At 38.6% G+C, this 13,273-nt stretch overlaps 1 protein-coding gene across 1 annotated transcript in view; it reads left to right on the forward strand.

The window, feature by feature from the left end:
* Nucleotides 1–157: 157 nt before the first annotated feature.
* PRTG (protogenin) overlaps nt 158–13,273 on the forward strand; it is a gene marked incomplete at both ends in the record, with an annotated part of 45,638 nt that continues 32,522 nt past the window's right edge. The window contains one exon of the mRNA XM_008936993.1: nt 158–486. Within this exon, the coding sequence (XP_008935241.1) occupies nt 158–486 (329 nt within the window). The remainder of the gene's footprint in view (nt 487–13,273) is intronic.

The raw sequence follows: 13,273 nt of genomic DNA on the forward strand, positions 1-13,273 counted from the left end.
CTCGGGCTTTACCCTGCCTGAGGCCGGTACCCCAGTTTTCCGAGTTTCCCGAGCGTGGAGGGCTCGGAGACCTCTGCCCCTATCCTAACTAACGCGCCGTGAGTCCGGGAAGGCGGCTCGGAAGCGCGCTTGGTAACTTTCTCGTCTGCACTTACAGGCAAAATCTTCTTCTCTCTCTCTTAGGAGTGTGGTGCTTTAGCGAACTGTTTTTTGTGAAAGAGCCTCAGGACGTTACTGTCTCAAGGAAGGATCCGGTGGTTTTAGACTGCCAGGCCCGTGGTGAAGCTCCTGTAACTATCACATGGCTGAAAAACGGAGGCAAAGTGTCTGAAAATGAACGGATCTACACTTTATCCAATGGCTCTTTATATATCAGTGAGGTGGAAGGAAGGAAAGGAGAGCTGTCTGATGAAGGATTTTACCAGTGCTTAGCTCTGAATAAATATGGGGCCATTCTCAGTCAAAAAAGTCACCTCACACTAGCAAGTAAGTTCCAGCTCTTGTTTATTAACCTGCTCCCGAGTTTGTGACAGCAGTTCCCCGAACAGCACATGACAACCTATTGTTTTGATTGCGTACCTGAAAAGACAAATTACAAAAGTAAAGAGCAAGTCAAGTCTGCAGGACCTTTGTTATTTTTGAAACGTTTAAAGATCATGAGCAAAACTTGTAGTGGTCCCTTTTTGAGTCCCTGACGTGGCAGGAGGGGGTAGCCACCTCCGAGACCTTTTGGACAGTGGTGCTTTGTGTGGGGAGCTCACTGATGTCTGGAGCAGGTGGTGGTGCAAAGCCATGCTGGCAACCAGCTACAGAAATCCTGGGACTTGTTTCTCAAGTGCTGTTGCCTTTCAAGGGTTATCTATAAATCAAATTAAAAAGTATTTTTCCTTGTGCAATAGGTTGATGTTGTGTTGTGCTGTCTCAGGGCATGGCAAAATGATAATAAAGATGGCTGTCTTTGGGAGAGGAAAGGTTTTCTGGGCAACCGTGAGGTTTAAATTATCAAGCCCTTTCTTTATCTGACATGTGTGTTCAGCCAAGCAGATGCAGGTGCTGGCCATTTTGCAACTGCGTCAGGGTCCTCTGGAAAGGAGGGTAAGGGCTGCTATGTAGTTCCACTAGGAAGTGAGAGTCATATTTCTAGGGTGACTCCCTACTACTGGATGAATGGTGAAGGAAACAGTTGTGTTTAAGTGTCTTTATGGCTTAGAACAGTCTGATGCTGAGTCTGTGTTGCGCTCCATTTTCCTAGCATCTGTTGAGGTATTGAACAGGAGTTGTGTGTTAGAAACTGAATGCCATGCCTTTTTCCATGCCAGTGCAGGCTGTTGCCAGTAGGCTGCTTTTACACTTTTTGCTCTCCGAAAGTACACATAGAGTCATTTCAAAGGAAGTATAACACAGAGTTTATGTAGTCTTCTCATGTTTCATCTATAATAGGACTTAACTGATGAACTTAATTTAATAGGGAAAAGGTTTCCTTTGACCTCCTCAACACTGTTCTTTGTAGCAAGTTGCACAAAACTGTGGCAGTGATACCTCTGTGGAAATTTTACGTTAGCTGTGAATTCCAAGTTTTACTGAATTCTATCTGAAACTAGTTAATACAATTGGTACAGTAGCTTACATTAAGGAATGTCTGAATGTTAACATTTGTTATTTTTTTTTCTGTGTGCTTCTGAAGTGATTATAAAAATAGTCCATAAGATACCCCAGGAAGGTGGAAATGCCTTTTTCAGTGAGCCAGAGCATTGAGCACTTGAAAACCAGCCTGGAAGCAGGTGGCTCTGAATAAGTGAGGGTTTTTTTTTCATGTGCTGTTAGAGGCGGATCTGCGAATGCTGGATTTCAAAACTTTGGCTGCTTGCTACTTTGTATCATGGCATCTTACTCATGTAGAGGATTAATAGACCAAGCAGTTCTTGGGTGCTTATGACAAAATGGTGATAAACTAAGTATTAATATTATTGACATTCAAATTCTCATCATTAAGTTTCAGAGTGTCAGCACCATTAACAGACTGAAGAAAATCTTTCTTAAGAGGATAATGTTGTTGTTGTTCATAAATATAAAGCAAAGCAGTGGCTGGTGGATTGTGTGTGTAGGACTGTGGAAAATTCAGGGACATTTTAAATCTTAGACATTGCTTGTATAACTTACTCAAAATTCAGTTTAGGATGAGCTCTGTGCTCAGTATCAGAACTTCTGGAGTAGTACAGAGCACTATAGTGGTATGGTGTAGTAATATGCTTGTAGTATCTGTTTTTATCCAGACAGTGCTGAACTTTTATAAATGTTTCTTGCATGGCTGTTATTTCACCAGAAAGATGGTTTGGGTTTCTTTTGATAATTAAAGATTTTCACCAGGGAGGTTATGAACCAATAGGTTGCATACTGTGGAAAGAGACTATTCTTTTGTAGTGCCTTTTTTTTTTTTTTTTTTTTCTCCCTCTTCCCTGTAAGATTTCGACAGGTTTCTTTTTCTTCTTTGAATGCTTGAAAAGTTTCCTATGGCTGTTGGAGAAAACTGGAAAAGATAGTGGATGCATAATGGTCACAGTAGGTGTCGTGGACCAAGCGATGAAGTGGCTAACTAGTGGCCATATGTGAAGTTATCCTATGTATCAGTCGCTTCGTTTTAGTCGTATCCTGATCTGACCTTTTTCAGAATGTCATCTTCACTGTAAAACTGTGAAATAAGTCAGTAATTTGTTATATTTTGAAGCCCATAAAACACATGCAAAATTAGGGTTTTTTTCAGTGTTTTTGTGTGCTAACGTGAGTTGATTGAACCTTGCAGACATTTTCAGTGAAATAAATTAAAGTCTTATGGGGAATTCTGTAGGTTTTTAATTTCGTTTAGAAGCAGTTGTCAGTTGCTGGGAAGGCAAATTACCTTGTGGTCAGGATACAGAAGGAACTATACATATTAAACAGGTGGAGAATAGGCATTAAATGGGCATTCTTTCTTTGGAGGAAAAAGCAAATGCTCTCTTCAGTCACTGGTAGCAGCAGGGTGCGAGGATGTTCTTTTACTTTGCCTGGTCAGAGCTTTTGCCAGTAAGCTTATCTTTTGCTTCAGAATTGTAATGTTTAGTGTTGCATTTGGAAATCAAAAACTTTAATCTGTCCAAGAGTTTAAGATTTGAACACACAAGGAGATCAGGTCTTGGTTTCTAAAGTTAGGAACTGGAAGCTGAAGGTTGCACTCTTGGGAAGAATTCCATTATTCATGTGCAAATTAAGAATTCACAGGGTTAAAAGGTTAGAAACTGGCCAGGATGAGGTTTACCCTTGTGATAAAGAGCAGATGACCCTCATTCATTGGCCAAAGCTTTCATGTAGCTCCTCTGCAAAGTTAGTGATTGCCATGAATTGTTCTTGAGGAATGCAGAAATTCAAATGTGAGCAGGCCTTTCCTTAAGTGTCACTATGGAGCCTTATCTCCCGAGCACATCAGAGTAGGTCTGCAGGGACAGGGTTCCTCCCCAGAGGCCCCAAGGCTTTGCTTTCCTGTTGTTCATCCATGCACGAAAGAATTTGACTAATTTAGTGCCTTTTTTTTTTTTTTTTTCGGTAAGATCCCCCTGCTTCTTTAAAGGAAACTATGGGGCTGAGGTGTTACTTAGGTGAAAATAAATATTAGTTTCAGTACCTGCTTGTAGTTGCTTCCAGAGCAGGCTAATTGATGGGGGGTGGGGGTGAAGACAAGGAGGTTCCTGTGTGGTTCTTTGTGAGACAACATGTGGGAGTAAAATACTAACAGTGAAGAGTATGACTTAAAATTTAACTTAAGAGATGTTTCTTTTAATGGACTAGACAAGGAATATAGACTGTGGAGAAAGTCTAAGCACTTTTGGTACAACTTTGAATCGGCCAAAAATAAACAGATGGAGATTTTTGTATTCCTGCATTTTAAATGACAGTTTAACCACAGTTGACTAAGATTCCGTCTAAAAATAAAGTTGGACTTCCAATAATAAGATAGTATTAAGAAAAACTAGAGGAGCTGGATCGTGTTCTGAAGCTAGTAACGTGAGCTTTGGCAGCGATTGGACAGGATGCTTATTGTTCGCTTCCTTTTCACAAAAAGTGAAAATTGAAGTCTTAAGATGGTTGGATGGGCTATGTGCAGCTGTGTGGGAGCATTGCTAGATGGCCCTCTCTCCTCTTGTAACGTGGCTGAATTGATGTAAATGTTTGTGAGTTACAGGAAGCATAAGGCAGGCTCCACGTTTCGCCGGCGTGGCGGGTTGGGTGAGCAGGAGGTTTCTGGGTGTGTGCTGGAGCGCAGCCGCGTGCACGCGGCGCTGTCCTGTGCCGGTGCTGGGCCTCTCACAGGGAGCAGGCCCTACTCCGTGGAGGGCTGGTCACCTTGCTTACCTGCTGGGGCGGTGATGCGGCTTCTGTCCCCCTGTCATGCCTATAGTTGGCAATATTTATGGTTTGATATCCTAATAACTTCTTTTGCCCTCCCTTTAAATGTTCGCATTTAAGAGTGCATCCAGCTGAGCCTTATTCTGTACTGTGACAATCATGTTTTCCTAGCTGATCCAGCTGTTTGTTGCCACTTTTGCGTTGTGCCCTTCCTTGTGTGGGCACAGCTGCTTGTGTGGCTAACTGAACAGGGAACTGATCTGGGTTAAAATAATAGAATTAAAACAAAAGGTGGTCTTTAACCCAAGTGAGTTCACTGATGCGCTTTGTCATGGAGCCACTCGGAGTGATTGCGCTGACTTAACTGAGAGCAATGATGTGGAGGTGGGAAGGCTCAGTGGGGTCAGAAATGCTACTGAAACTTAGACTGTTGCAAAAATAAACGTTTTTCAAACTACAGCCTTTATGGAATGTGTGTGGGCAAAAAATTTGCCCTCCTTCTTCTACTTTTTTTTTTTTTTTTTTTTAAAAATCATTTTAGTATCTTGCCTTAAATGAAGGGATTAATAGCTGTAGTCTAACAATATAACTTTCATTTTGTTTGGAATCTGTCATTTCAGGTATCTTACAAATGCACGTTATGCTCAAAGGTATGTTTAATTACTTTAAAAATTAATGGAGAGAGGAAAAAATTCCGAGATGAAAGGGCGGGGTTGAAGGCCAGAAGTGCTTTTTGGCTGATGTGGAAGTGAAGTGGCAAATAGCAGTTGTAGTCTGTATTGCTAGTAGTCTGTAAATGGTCTTGTATTAAAAGAGATGGTGAAGTCCTAATGCTGTAGAAGTGTTGTGTAGAAGTCTGAGGAGGCTCTTGTTTTAGGGTTTTACAAGCCTTGTTGCTTTTGCTTTGATTAGTTGGTTTGAGTGTCTTGAGAGGAGAATCTGTTTCTAAGCTGAAAGTGCACATGGCTGATCCTTAGTGCATTTAAATTCCAGTATTTAAGACAGGAGGAAGAGGTTTAATGTCTCAGTCAGCAATGTCAGTTGGTAAAGGTGAGGAAGAGCACTAAGTTTTTTGTTCTTCAGCTGAGATACACTGAAGAAATAAGAATACTAGGAAATGTTTTCTTTAACTATCTTTCATACAGGATTTTCCTCTAGAACTCCCCCAGACATCTTTGACCTGAACTCCTACAAAACCTTTACAGAAGAAATTGTCAAAGTCCTTTTGAGGCATAACCAGTAGATTTGGGGGTGGTTGTGGTGGGTTTTTTTTTTGTTTTTTTTTTTTTTTTCCCTCTTCTCTCCCCACTAGGGAATTCCCTATTCTTTAAACAAAGACTGGCCTGCACTTCCAAGAGCTCTTCCACAGACTAAGGGATGGGCGTTTATATTGTTGTCAGGATGAAACAATGTATAAAACTTATTGCACATGAACCGTGTTCGTTGCCATTACCACATTCCTCGAGAAGTGAGATTTTTATGAGTTTCCTCAACACCTGAGTTTCAAATCTGTGTCAAACTTAGTGCCAAACTGAGGCATTTCAAGCCCTTACTTTCATTCCTAGTAAGACCAAAGCTGTTATGGTTTTTACTAGTTTTTATCACTCTAGCTTTATCATGTATGAAGTTTTTACCAGCTTCTTTTTTATGGAATGCTCAGATTCACTGGCAGTGTACTCTGTAGCTAATAAAACCTTCACCTAAGTGAGAAATGTTGAAGGAAAACACTGTACCATGCTAGAAGGTTGTTCAGAAGTATGACTAGAGGAACTTACTTCTTACCTGGTGCAAGTTCTGTGATGCAATATGTGCACAAATCTATTGAGATTTCTGTTCTACTTGCAAAGCAATGTATAGCAGCAAATTATGCTGTTCCGTTCTTGCAGTGTGGTGCTCCCCCCCACTGCTCCCTTTCTTTCCCCTCCCTCTCTCTGCATTTCTTGGTGTAGAAATTGTTGAAAGGGCCCCCTTTTGTCAGCCAGCTCTGATTATCCTGAAGAAAAGGATCTCACTCTGAGCAGTTGTTTGTCTAGAGACTTGTCACGTCTTCACAATTTAACAGCTGTGGCTATTGATGGTGAGCAGAACAATTTAAGACAATGACAAAAGAGAATCTTGGAGGAAGAATTTAAAAGTTACTAAGCATTTTCCTACAGAAATATGGTCCTTTCTGTTGTTGGACAAATGTGTGCATAGTTTTTGTGTGTTTTCCTCAGGATTATGTATTTTTCCACATCTTATCTCCAAAATTGTGGACGTAATCTTTTGTTTGGTTTTGCGTTGTTTTTTTTTGTTTTGTTTTGTTTCATGAATAGGTCCAGCTGTTAAAGTGGGATTGATTACTTCCAGTCTTTATAACTGGTAATCACCACCTAAGTGAAAAAGTAATCAACAACGTCAAGTCTCCACATTTTGTTGAGTAAGTGTGGGTTGTATGGTCAGCATTAGTTACTAGGGTCAGCCTTTATGTAGCAGCAGCGGCATTTTAAGCAGTGTCTAAATTTTAAAGTTGATTGTCTCAACAATTGAGTTAGAGTTGAAAGAAAAAGATCATACTAGAAGACCTGTGTTGGGAGTTGGAAAACCATCTGGGAGCCTTCCAAAACCTACACTGATAGTGGAAACTTTTTGTTTGTAGGGATGAAACCTTTTTAATAGAGAGAGATAAACAACAGACGTAGGAAGGCAATGGCTGTGAAACTACTGGAGTATGGAGGATTTGTCTGTGACTTACTTTTAAAAATTATTATAATCTCCTCTTTGTGTGGTGTGTTTTTTTTTTTTTTGGGTATGTAAAAGTTTTGGAGGGAGCTGGCCTTCTCTAATATATTAGAGAAAAATGGAAATAAGTGGTTCAAGAGAGATATTCTTCACTGCCTTTCTTTTGTTTTATAACAAGGGTAATTCAGGTTAGTTGTTTTGGGGTTTTTTTTTTTTTTTTTATTATTATTATTTTCAGTTAAACTGAATTTGGTCTCCTTAGGTGAGTGGAGGTATTTTTGGTTTTGACAAAATGAACGCTCACAAAGGCAAAATAAACTAAGTGGCGTGGATAATAGAGTTCCCATCTCGAGGCCATGTTCCACAGTGCTTGTTTATCAATTGCCTATTTCTGTCAGGCTTCTGGTAGGAGGTTTCTGACACATCAGTGCCTCAACAGCTTAGGTGAGTAGGATCTAGCCATCATGCCCCGCGGATGCACATAGGTCTGCTGTGTGCTCTTTAAGTTCACTTATGTTCTTACTGTCATAACCTAAAAATGTCAGAATGTACAATCTTTGTATTCTATGGGTGAAAGATTTCAGGGTACTCAGTACTTTCTGTGCCACTGTTAGACTAAACACTTTTTAAAAGTCCTGGTTTTGTCAGGGTTTTGCCTGAGTTTAGCTGTTGGAAACACTCTACATTTTTCAGTCGTTAAGCTTGAGGAAGTTATGTTTGCTTTTAGCCTGAACACTTTACTGTAGCAATTGTGATAGTACTGGGGGAGTACCTTCTCATTTACTATATGTCAGAACAGTAGAATGTGTGAGAAATTAAATAGTGACAGGTATGCTGACAACCTTTAGATCCAAAACTTTTATCAGAATTTAGTAATTAATTTGAGGAGAAAGTTGCAATGTACCAAGATGCTCCTTCACCATCTCTGTAAGGGTTACTGGGGACTTAGCTGCTGGGGAGAGGGAAAGTCATCAGGGAATGCACGTACTTAATCTTCTGTAATCGTGGTTATTGGGTTTATACCTGTATGTTTCCTTTTCTGAATAAAGTAGCAAGAATACACATTTATTCACATCAATTATTTGAAAATGGCCTTATGAAGTTGTTTCTACCTGAAAGCAAAGTTTTGAGGAAAGGAATGACTTCTGGAAATGCAATGATTGCAAAGTTTAGCAAAACTGAGAACAGACAGAAACTTCTATCATAAAATGAGAAAAGAGGTAGAAACCTCATGAAGTAAAGTCTCCCTTAGTCACGGGCATGGAGGCTGGCAAGGCTCACAGATGTGATGCACTCTGTCCCAGCCCTTCTAGAACCTGTCCATTCTATGTGAGTTTACACTTCTGTCCAAAATTGACAGACTCTTCTGAATCACACCGTTAGGTGGGACAAATACAGTACTTTAGAAAGGGGAAAAGAGTTTGTCTCTAGCTGCAGGCTACGCTGGTGGTATATTGATGGCAAAGCAGCAAAACTTACCTTGTTGCAGTCCTCTAGGCTCAGAACATATTAAAATTATCAGTTTGGATTTAATAATGCAACTGTTTACCTTGTCTTAGAAGTATTTGTAATGGTAATCTGCACTTCAGCTCTGAGGTGCGGTAGTTCCGTTTTGAAATTGTTTGCGTGAGACAGTTTTGAAAGAAATAATCACCTGAATGACTAGGGGTAAGGGGTACATAAAAGTTACTACAAGCATGAAACATGTCACCTGGTGTTCTTTGAATACATAGCTAGGCAGCATTTACACCAAGTCACAGCTTGTGATGTGGATCTTGTGTTTAGTGATGCATGAATGCTGGAAGCTGGGGAGGCATTCTGTGAAGGGAAGGAACTCTTCAGATTTCATTTTTAGTGCCTTCAGATAATCCTGTTCATGTTGATTGAATACATTGTTCTCATTTCAGTAGATCACAATTTTTCATGCAAAACGTTCATGTCTTAATGATATCACCAGCAAATTGATAGAATTGTAAAAGTAGAAAAAATGTTGCATTTTCAATTGATCAGTGTCATTTTACCATGTATTTGTACTAGCTTATCTTTGGATACCCTAAGATACACGACTTGCTTTTAAATTCCTGCATTACACCAAAGATCTTTCTCAATCTTTCAGTCAAGAGGGTTGTGGGCTTTTTTTTTGGCTTCCTTTGGACCACTTCAGATTAAAGACACGACAGATAATATAGGATTAGAAAAATTATATCTCTTCAAGCTTTGCAGCACAAGTTTCCCATGCAAAGTAGCAATGGCCAGCCTTCTCTTCTCCCACTAAAATCACAGACGTCATCTATCTGCCTGTTTATAAAGTGGGATTGTCAGTTCTTCTGAGGTGTGCTGAGAGACACTGGCCTCCTGTATGCCTTAACATGGAGAGGGGAAAATACCAAATAGAAATGCATTTAATTTATTTGCTGATCTGTTCTAATAGTCAAAATTGTCTCATATTTGTGTTCTCTCCCATGTTCCCACACTTTTCTCTTTCTCATGTCAGGGACAGTCTGGTTTTGCGTGTAGTCAGCTGGGGCTTTTTACCTTTTTGTCGTTACAAACTATAACATATATGCTGTATCATTGTTTTGGATTTGTAAAAATGCTTTTAGTGACCTCCCTTTCCTTATTCCTGTCTGATGATTGGAAGGAGGTACTATTTGCCAGTGGAGCTTATTTTCACAGCTGTGGCAGAGAAGAGAAGTGTCATAAGATACTTTGAGGTCAGTTTTGACCCCAAATTTAGATGAGGTAAAAATGATTTGACAGAAGTGTAATATCTTGTCTCAAGTGGTCTGGCTGTCAATTCAAAATCAGAAAATAATTATGATTATAAAAAGCTGTTTTGGTAGACATTACAATGTACAATAAAACCACCTCAGTGTTACACAGTATTGTTTTTTATTATACAAATTGTTACAACTGGAAGTTATCAAATAAGCTGTTAGCTTTTCAAAGAAACTTTAAAACTACTCTTAAGGTCTATGAACGTGCAGAGAGTTTTAAATACTTTTTTTTTTGCTTACTCCTGTTTGTACAATCTTCAACATAATAATTGTTTAGGTAACTTAGCAAATTAACTAGACTAAATTGTTGAATCACCATTTCACTGTCCATGTCAAGATCTCTAGTAAATCTCTAATAACTGTAACGTGTGCCTCGGGCATAGCTGTGCATTATGTGTGTTCTTTGTAATGAGAATTCATTGACTTTATGAAGCCATTGACAGACATTTATCATTTTGTTCATTAAACTTGTCTGTGACATCCGGCAAATTGGCGCTAACTGGAAATATTCTCTAGGAGTTCTGGCACAGCTCTGTCATTTTGCCTGAGGAGAGAGAAACTTTGTACATAGCGTGTCCCAAATTACAAGGATGAAACTTCCTTTCTCCACCCACCCCTCCCCAAAAGAGTAAGTGAGCATATGACCAGCTCATTTTTCATCTTGTTTTTAATGCTTATGTATGCAAACAACCCTGTGGCCCACAGTTTGCAAGTAGATTTATCATTGATCTTCAACAGAGGTTGAAAGCGTGTGCTGCTTTTATTAGTTCAGCCAGTCTGTGCCAGGAAAGCAGCTCAATTTTATCACATAACCAAACTATTGAAAAAGTGATCACAATAGAAATCCACAATGCTCTGTGCACAGTGGCTTGTGGAACAGGCAAACGGGAGTTTGTGTTCAGATGTGTTAATCTATGCTCTTAAAACTGGTATTTCATTTAAGTGAAATTAAGAAGTGGAGACAAAATTTAGTATGGGGATTTGTTTTGTTTCATTTTTGTTTCTTATTAGTAGATTTTTTTTTGTTGTTGTTTATTCTAGTTAGTAATTTTTTTTTTTAAGGGTATATTGCTATTTCTAGCAAAAATTATGTTTTATAGTGTTTGGGTATCTTGAATGTAGTAAATGCTAGAAGAGGTAAGCATTGATAAAGTGTACAATAAATTAGATGTGGAATTCTTGGTAGCAGTGATGGGAGTTATGTAACATTCCCAGCACATGGCATTTAGTACTATTTTTTTTAATGGTCATCATCTTTACCTGACGTTGCTTATTATTGCTGATTCTCATAAAATACATGATAGATGACCAAATGCCTTGCTGAAACCTTTATAATATGTTGTAGAAAAGTGCTTCATTTGGTCTTTTCAAATTACTCTGTTTGTAATGACAAACAATATCTCATTCGTTCTGCTGTTGAGCACCCAGTGTGCAAGAAAATACACACTTTTAACACCTGCCTGTGTTTGATTCCTGTGGATAGCTATCTCTAATAATTGTAGAGGCTGTTAATAGGATATCTGCCCACCTGCTAGTGTTCCTGTTGTGCTGCCTGACTCCAACTGTATTGGGTATCTTTCAAACAGGAAAGAATGTACTAACAAATTGTGGCATCGCTGACTCAATTATTTATCAATGCATCAAAAGTAATGTTGAGATTGCAAAACTTGTCAAATATTAAATATCCAAAAATCCGTCGCCTAATTTTTGTGTCTTTTGAGAGGAAGAGTAGAGCAGTTGGCTCTTTAAAATATATTGTGTCTCACTACATAATAGTTCACTGGATTAAATGAATTTATTGATTTCTGCTTTTTTACTGACACACATTTATGAGCAGTTTCTTTGGCACCATGGCCACATGTCAAAGGTCATAACTTTCCTTCACTGTGGAAGAATAAAAGCTTTCAGATGGTGAATCCCTGAAATCTACACAGTGCTTTATTTCCCCCATCCCCCCCAATATAATGACTATTTTTGCATGACTTTAAGATAAATAAACAATAATAATAAATGTATGCACATTTAAAAAAGCCCCCTACTATCTATCATGAAACAACTGCAGGTGACTATTCCCCTGCACAAAAAGTGACCCATCTAATCTGCTAATAGGTACGATTATGAGATACATGCTAGTATATTAGGCTCTTTTATGGTCAGAGATTTTACTTAAAATGGTCAATTTTAAGAATCTAATAAACATTTTTCATGAAGCATTTTATTACGCTTCAGTTTGGGAACAGTATTTCTTTCCTTTTAGAGCTGTGCCAAAGGCATGTTACACTCTGTGCACCAGAGGCGATGCTGGAAGTTGATTCTTCTGAGAGAATGAAGCACATTTGAAATCTGTGTGTTGTTCAGACTGGCATTCATAATGTTGGCATTCTCTTTATGCTTCTTAGTAGTAGTAGCCTGTGGGATTTTTGGTGTGTACTAGATATGAAAGTCCACTGATGACATGAAGACAAAGTTATTAAAAAAAAAAAAAAAAAGAAACTGCAGTAGAATATAAAGAAGTTTAATCAATCCACTAATTCACAAAAAGAGAACAATAAATGATAATTTAACCATGTAATGGCTGACAGAAGTTCTAAAATTTTGGAAATGTAGAATAAGATGCAGTTAATGCCATATCCCTTGTCATGCTCAGTCTGTGATGCTCATCTGATTGATAACCTGGCAGAAAAATACCTTTTTTTTATTTTAAAGTATGGTGGTTATCTAAATAATGTGGTTAGCTGTGATGATTTAAACTGACTTTCTGTGTTATCTGACAAGTGCTGGAGCTGGCCAGATGAGTAGAGAGTAGTGGGGATTTGAGACTATCTAAGAAGAGTTTTTCTTCAGTTTTTAGCAGCTTCTAACTGCAGATTAGATGGTAAACCATCACAAGAAACAGCAGTGTGAAAGTAACTTCACTCAGTTGTTAATTTGACTTAAAGTCATTAAATGTTTCTGCTAGCTAGGGTGAAATAGATTTGAATTTTTAGTGGGGCCTTGCTATAGTGCTCCTAAAAGGACTCTTTCTGAAAAAATAGCAGAGTTTAGAGTTGTATCAATGGACAAAAAACCCCATGATTTTATGAGAAGATGTAAAACATCTTCCCATCACCTACTCCAAGAAAGAAAATTGGATGCCCAACTTCAATTTTGCATAGTAGACATGAAGCCATTTGATGCTTTTAGTCTTGATGCTTAGAAAAAATACCAATGGTAGACTTTTCTTCTGCTCTATTATTTTGTGCAAATTATGATCTTATTCTAAGAGGGCTGGTGTCACACTACTGTTAAATTTATGAAATATTTATATTGCAGGGCTGTAGCCTTTTGGATAGAAATTTTTAATGTCAGTATCCATCTCTGTGAGCTTTTTTTTTTTTTTTAAATGCAGTATACTTTAG

The sequence above is a fragment of the Merops nubicus genome, unplaced genomic scaffold (assembly GCF_000691845.1).
Source record: "Merops nubicus isolate BGI_N331 unplaced genomic scaffold, ASM69184v1 scaffold10903, whole genome shotgun sequence".
In the NCBI taxonomy this organism is placed as follows: Eukaryota; Metazoa; Chordata; class Aves; order Coraciiformes; family Meropidae; genus Merops; species Merops nubicus.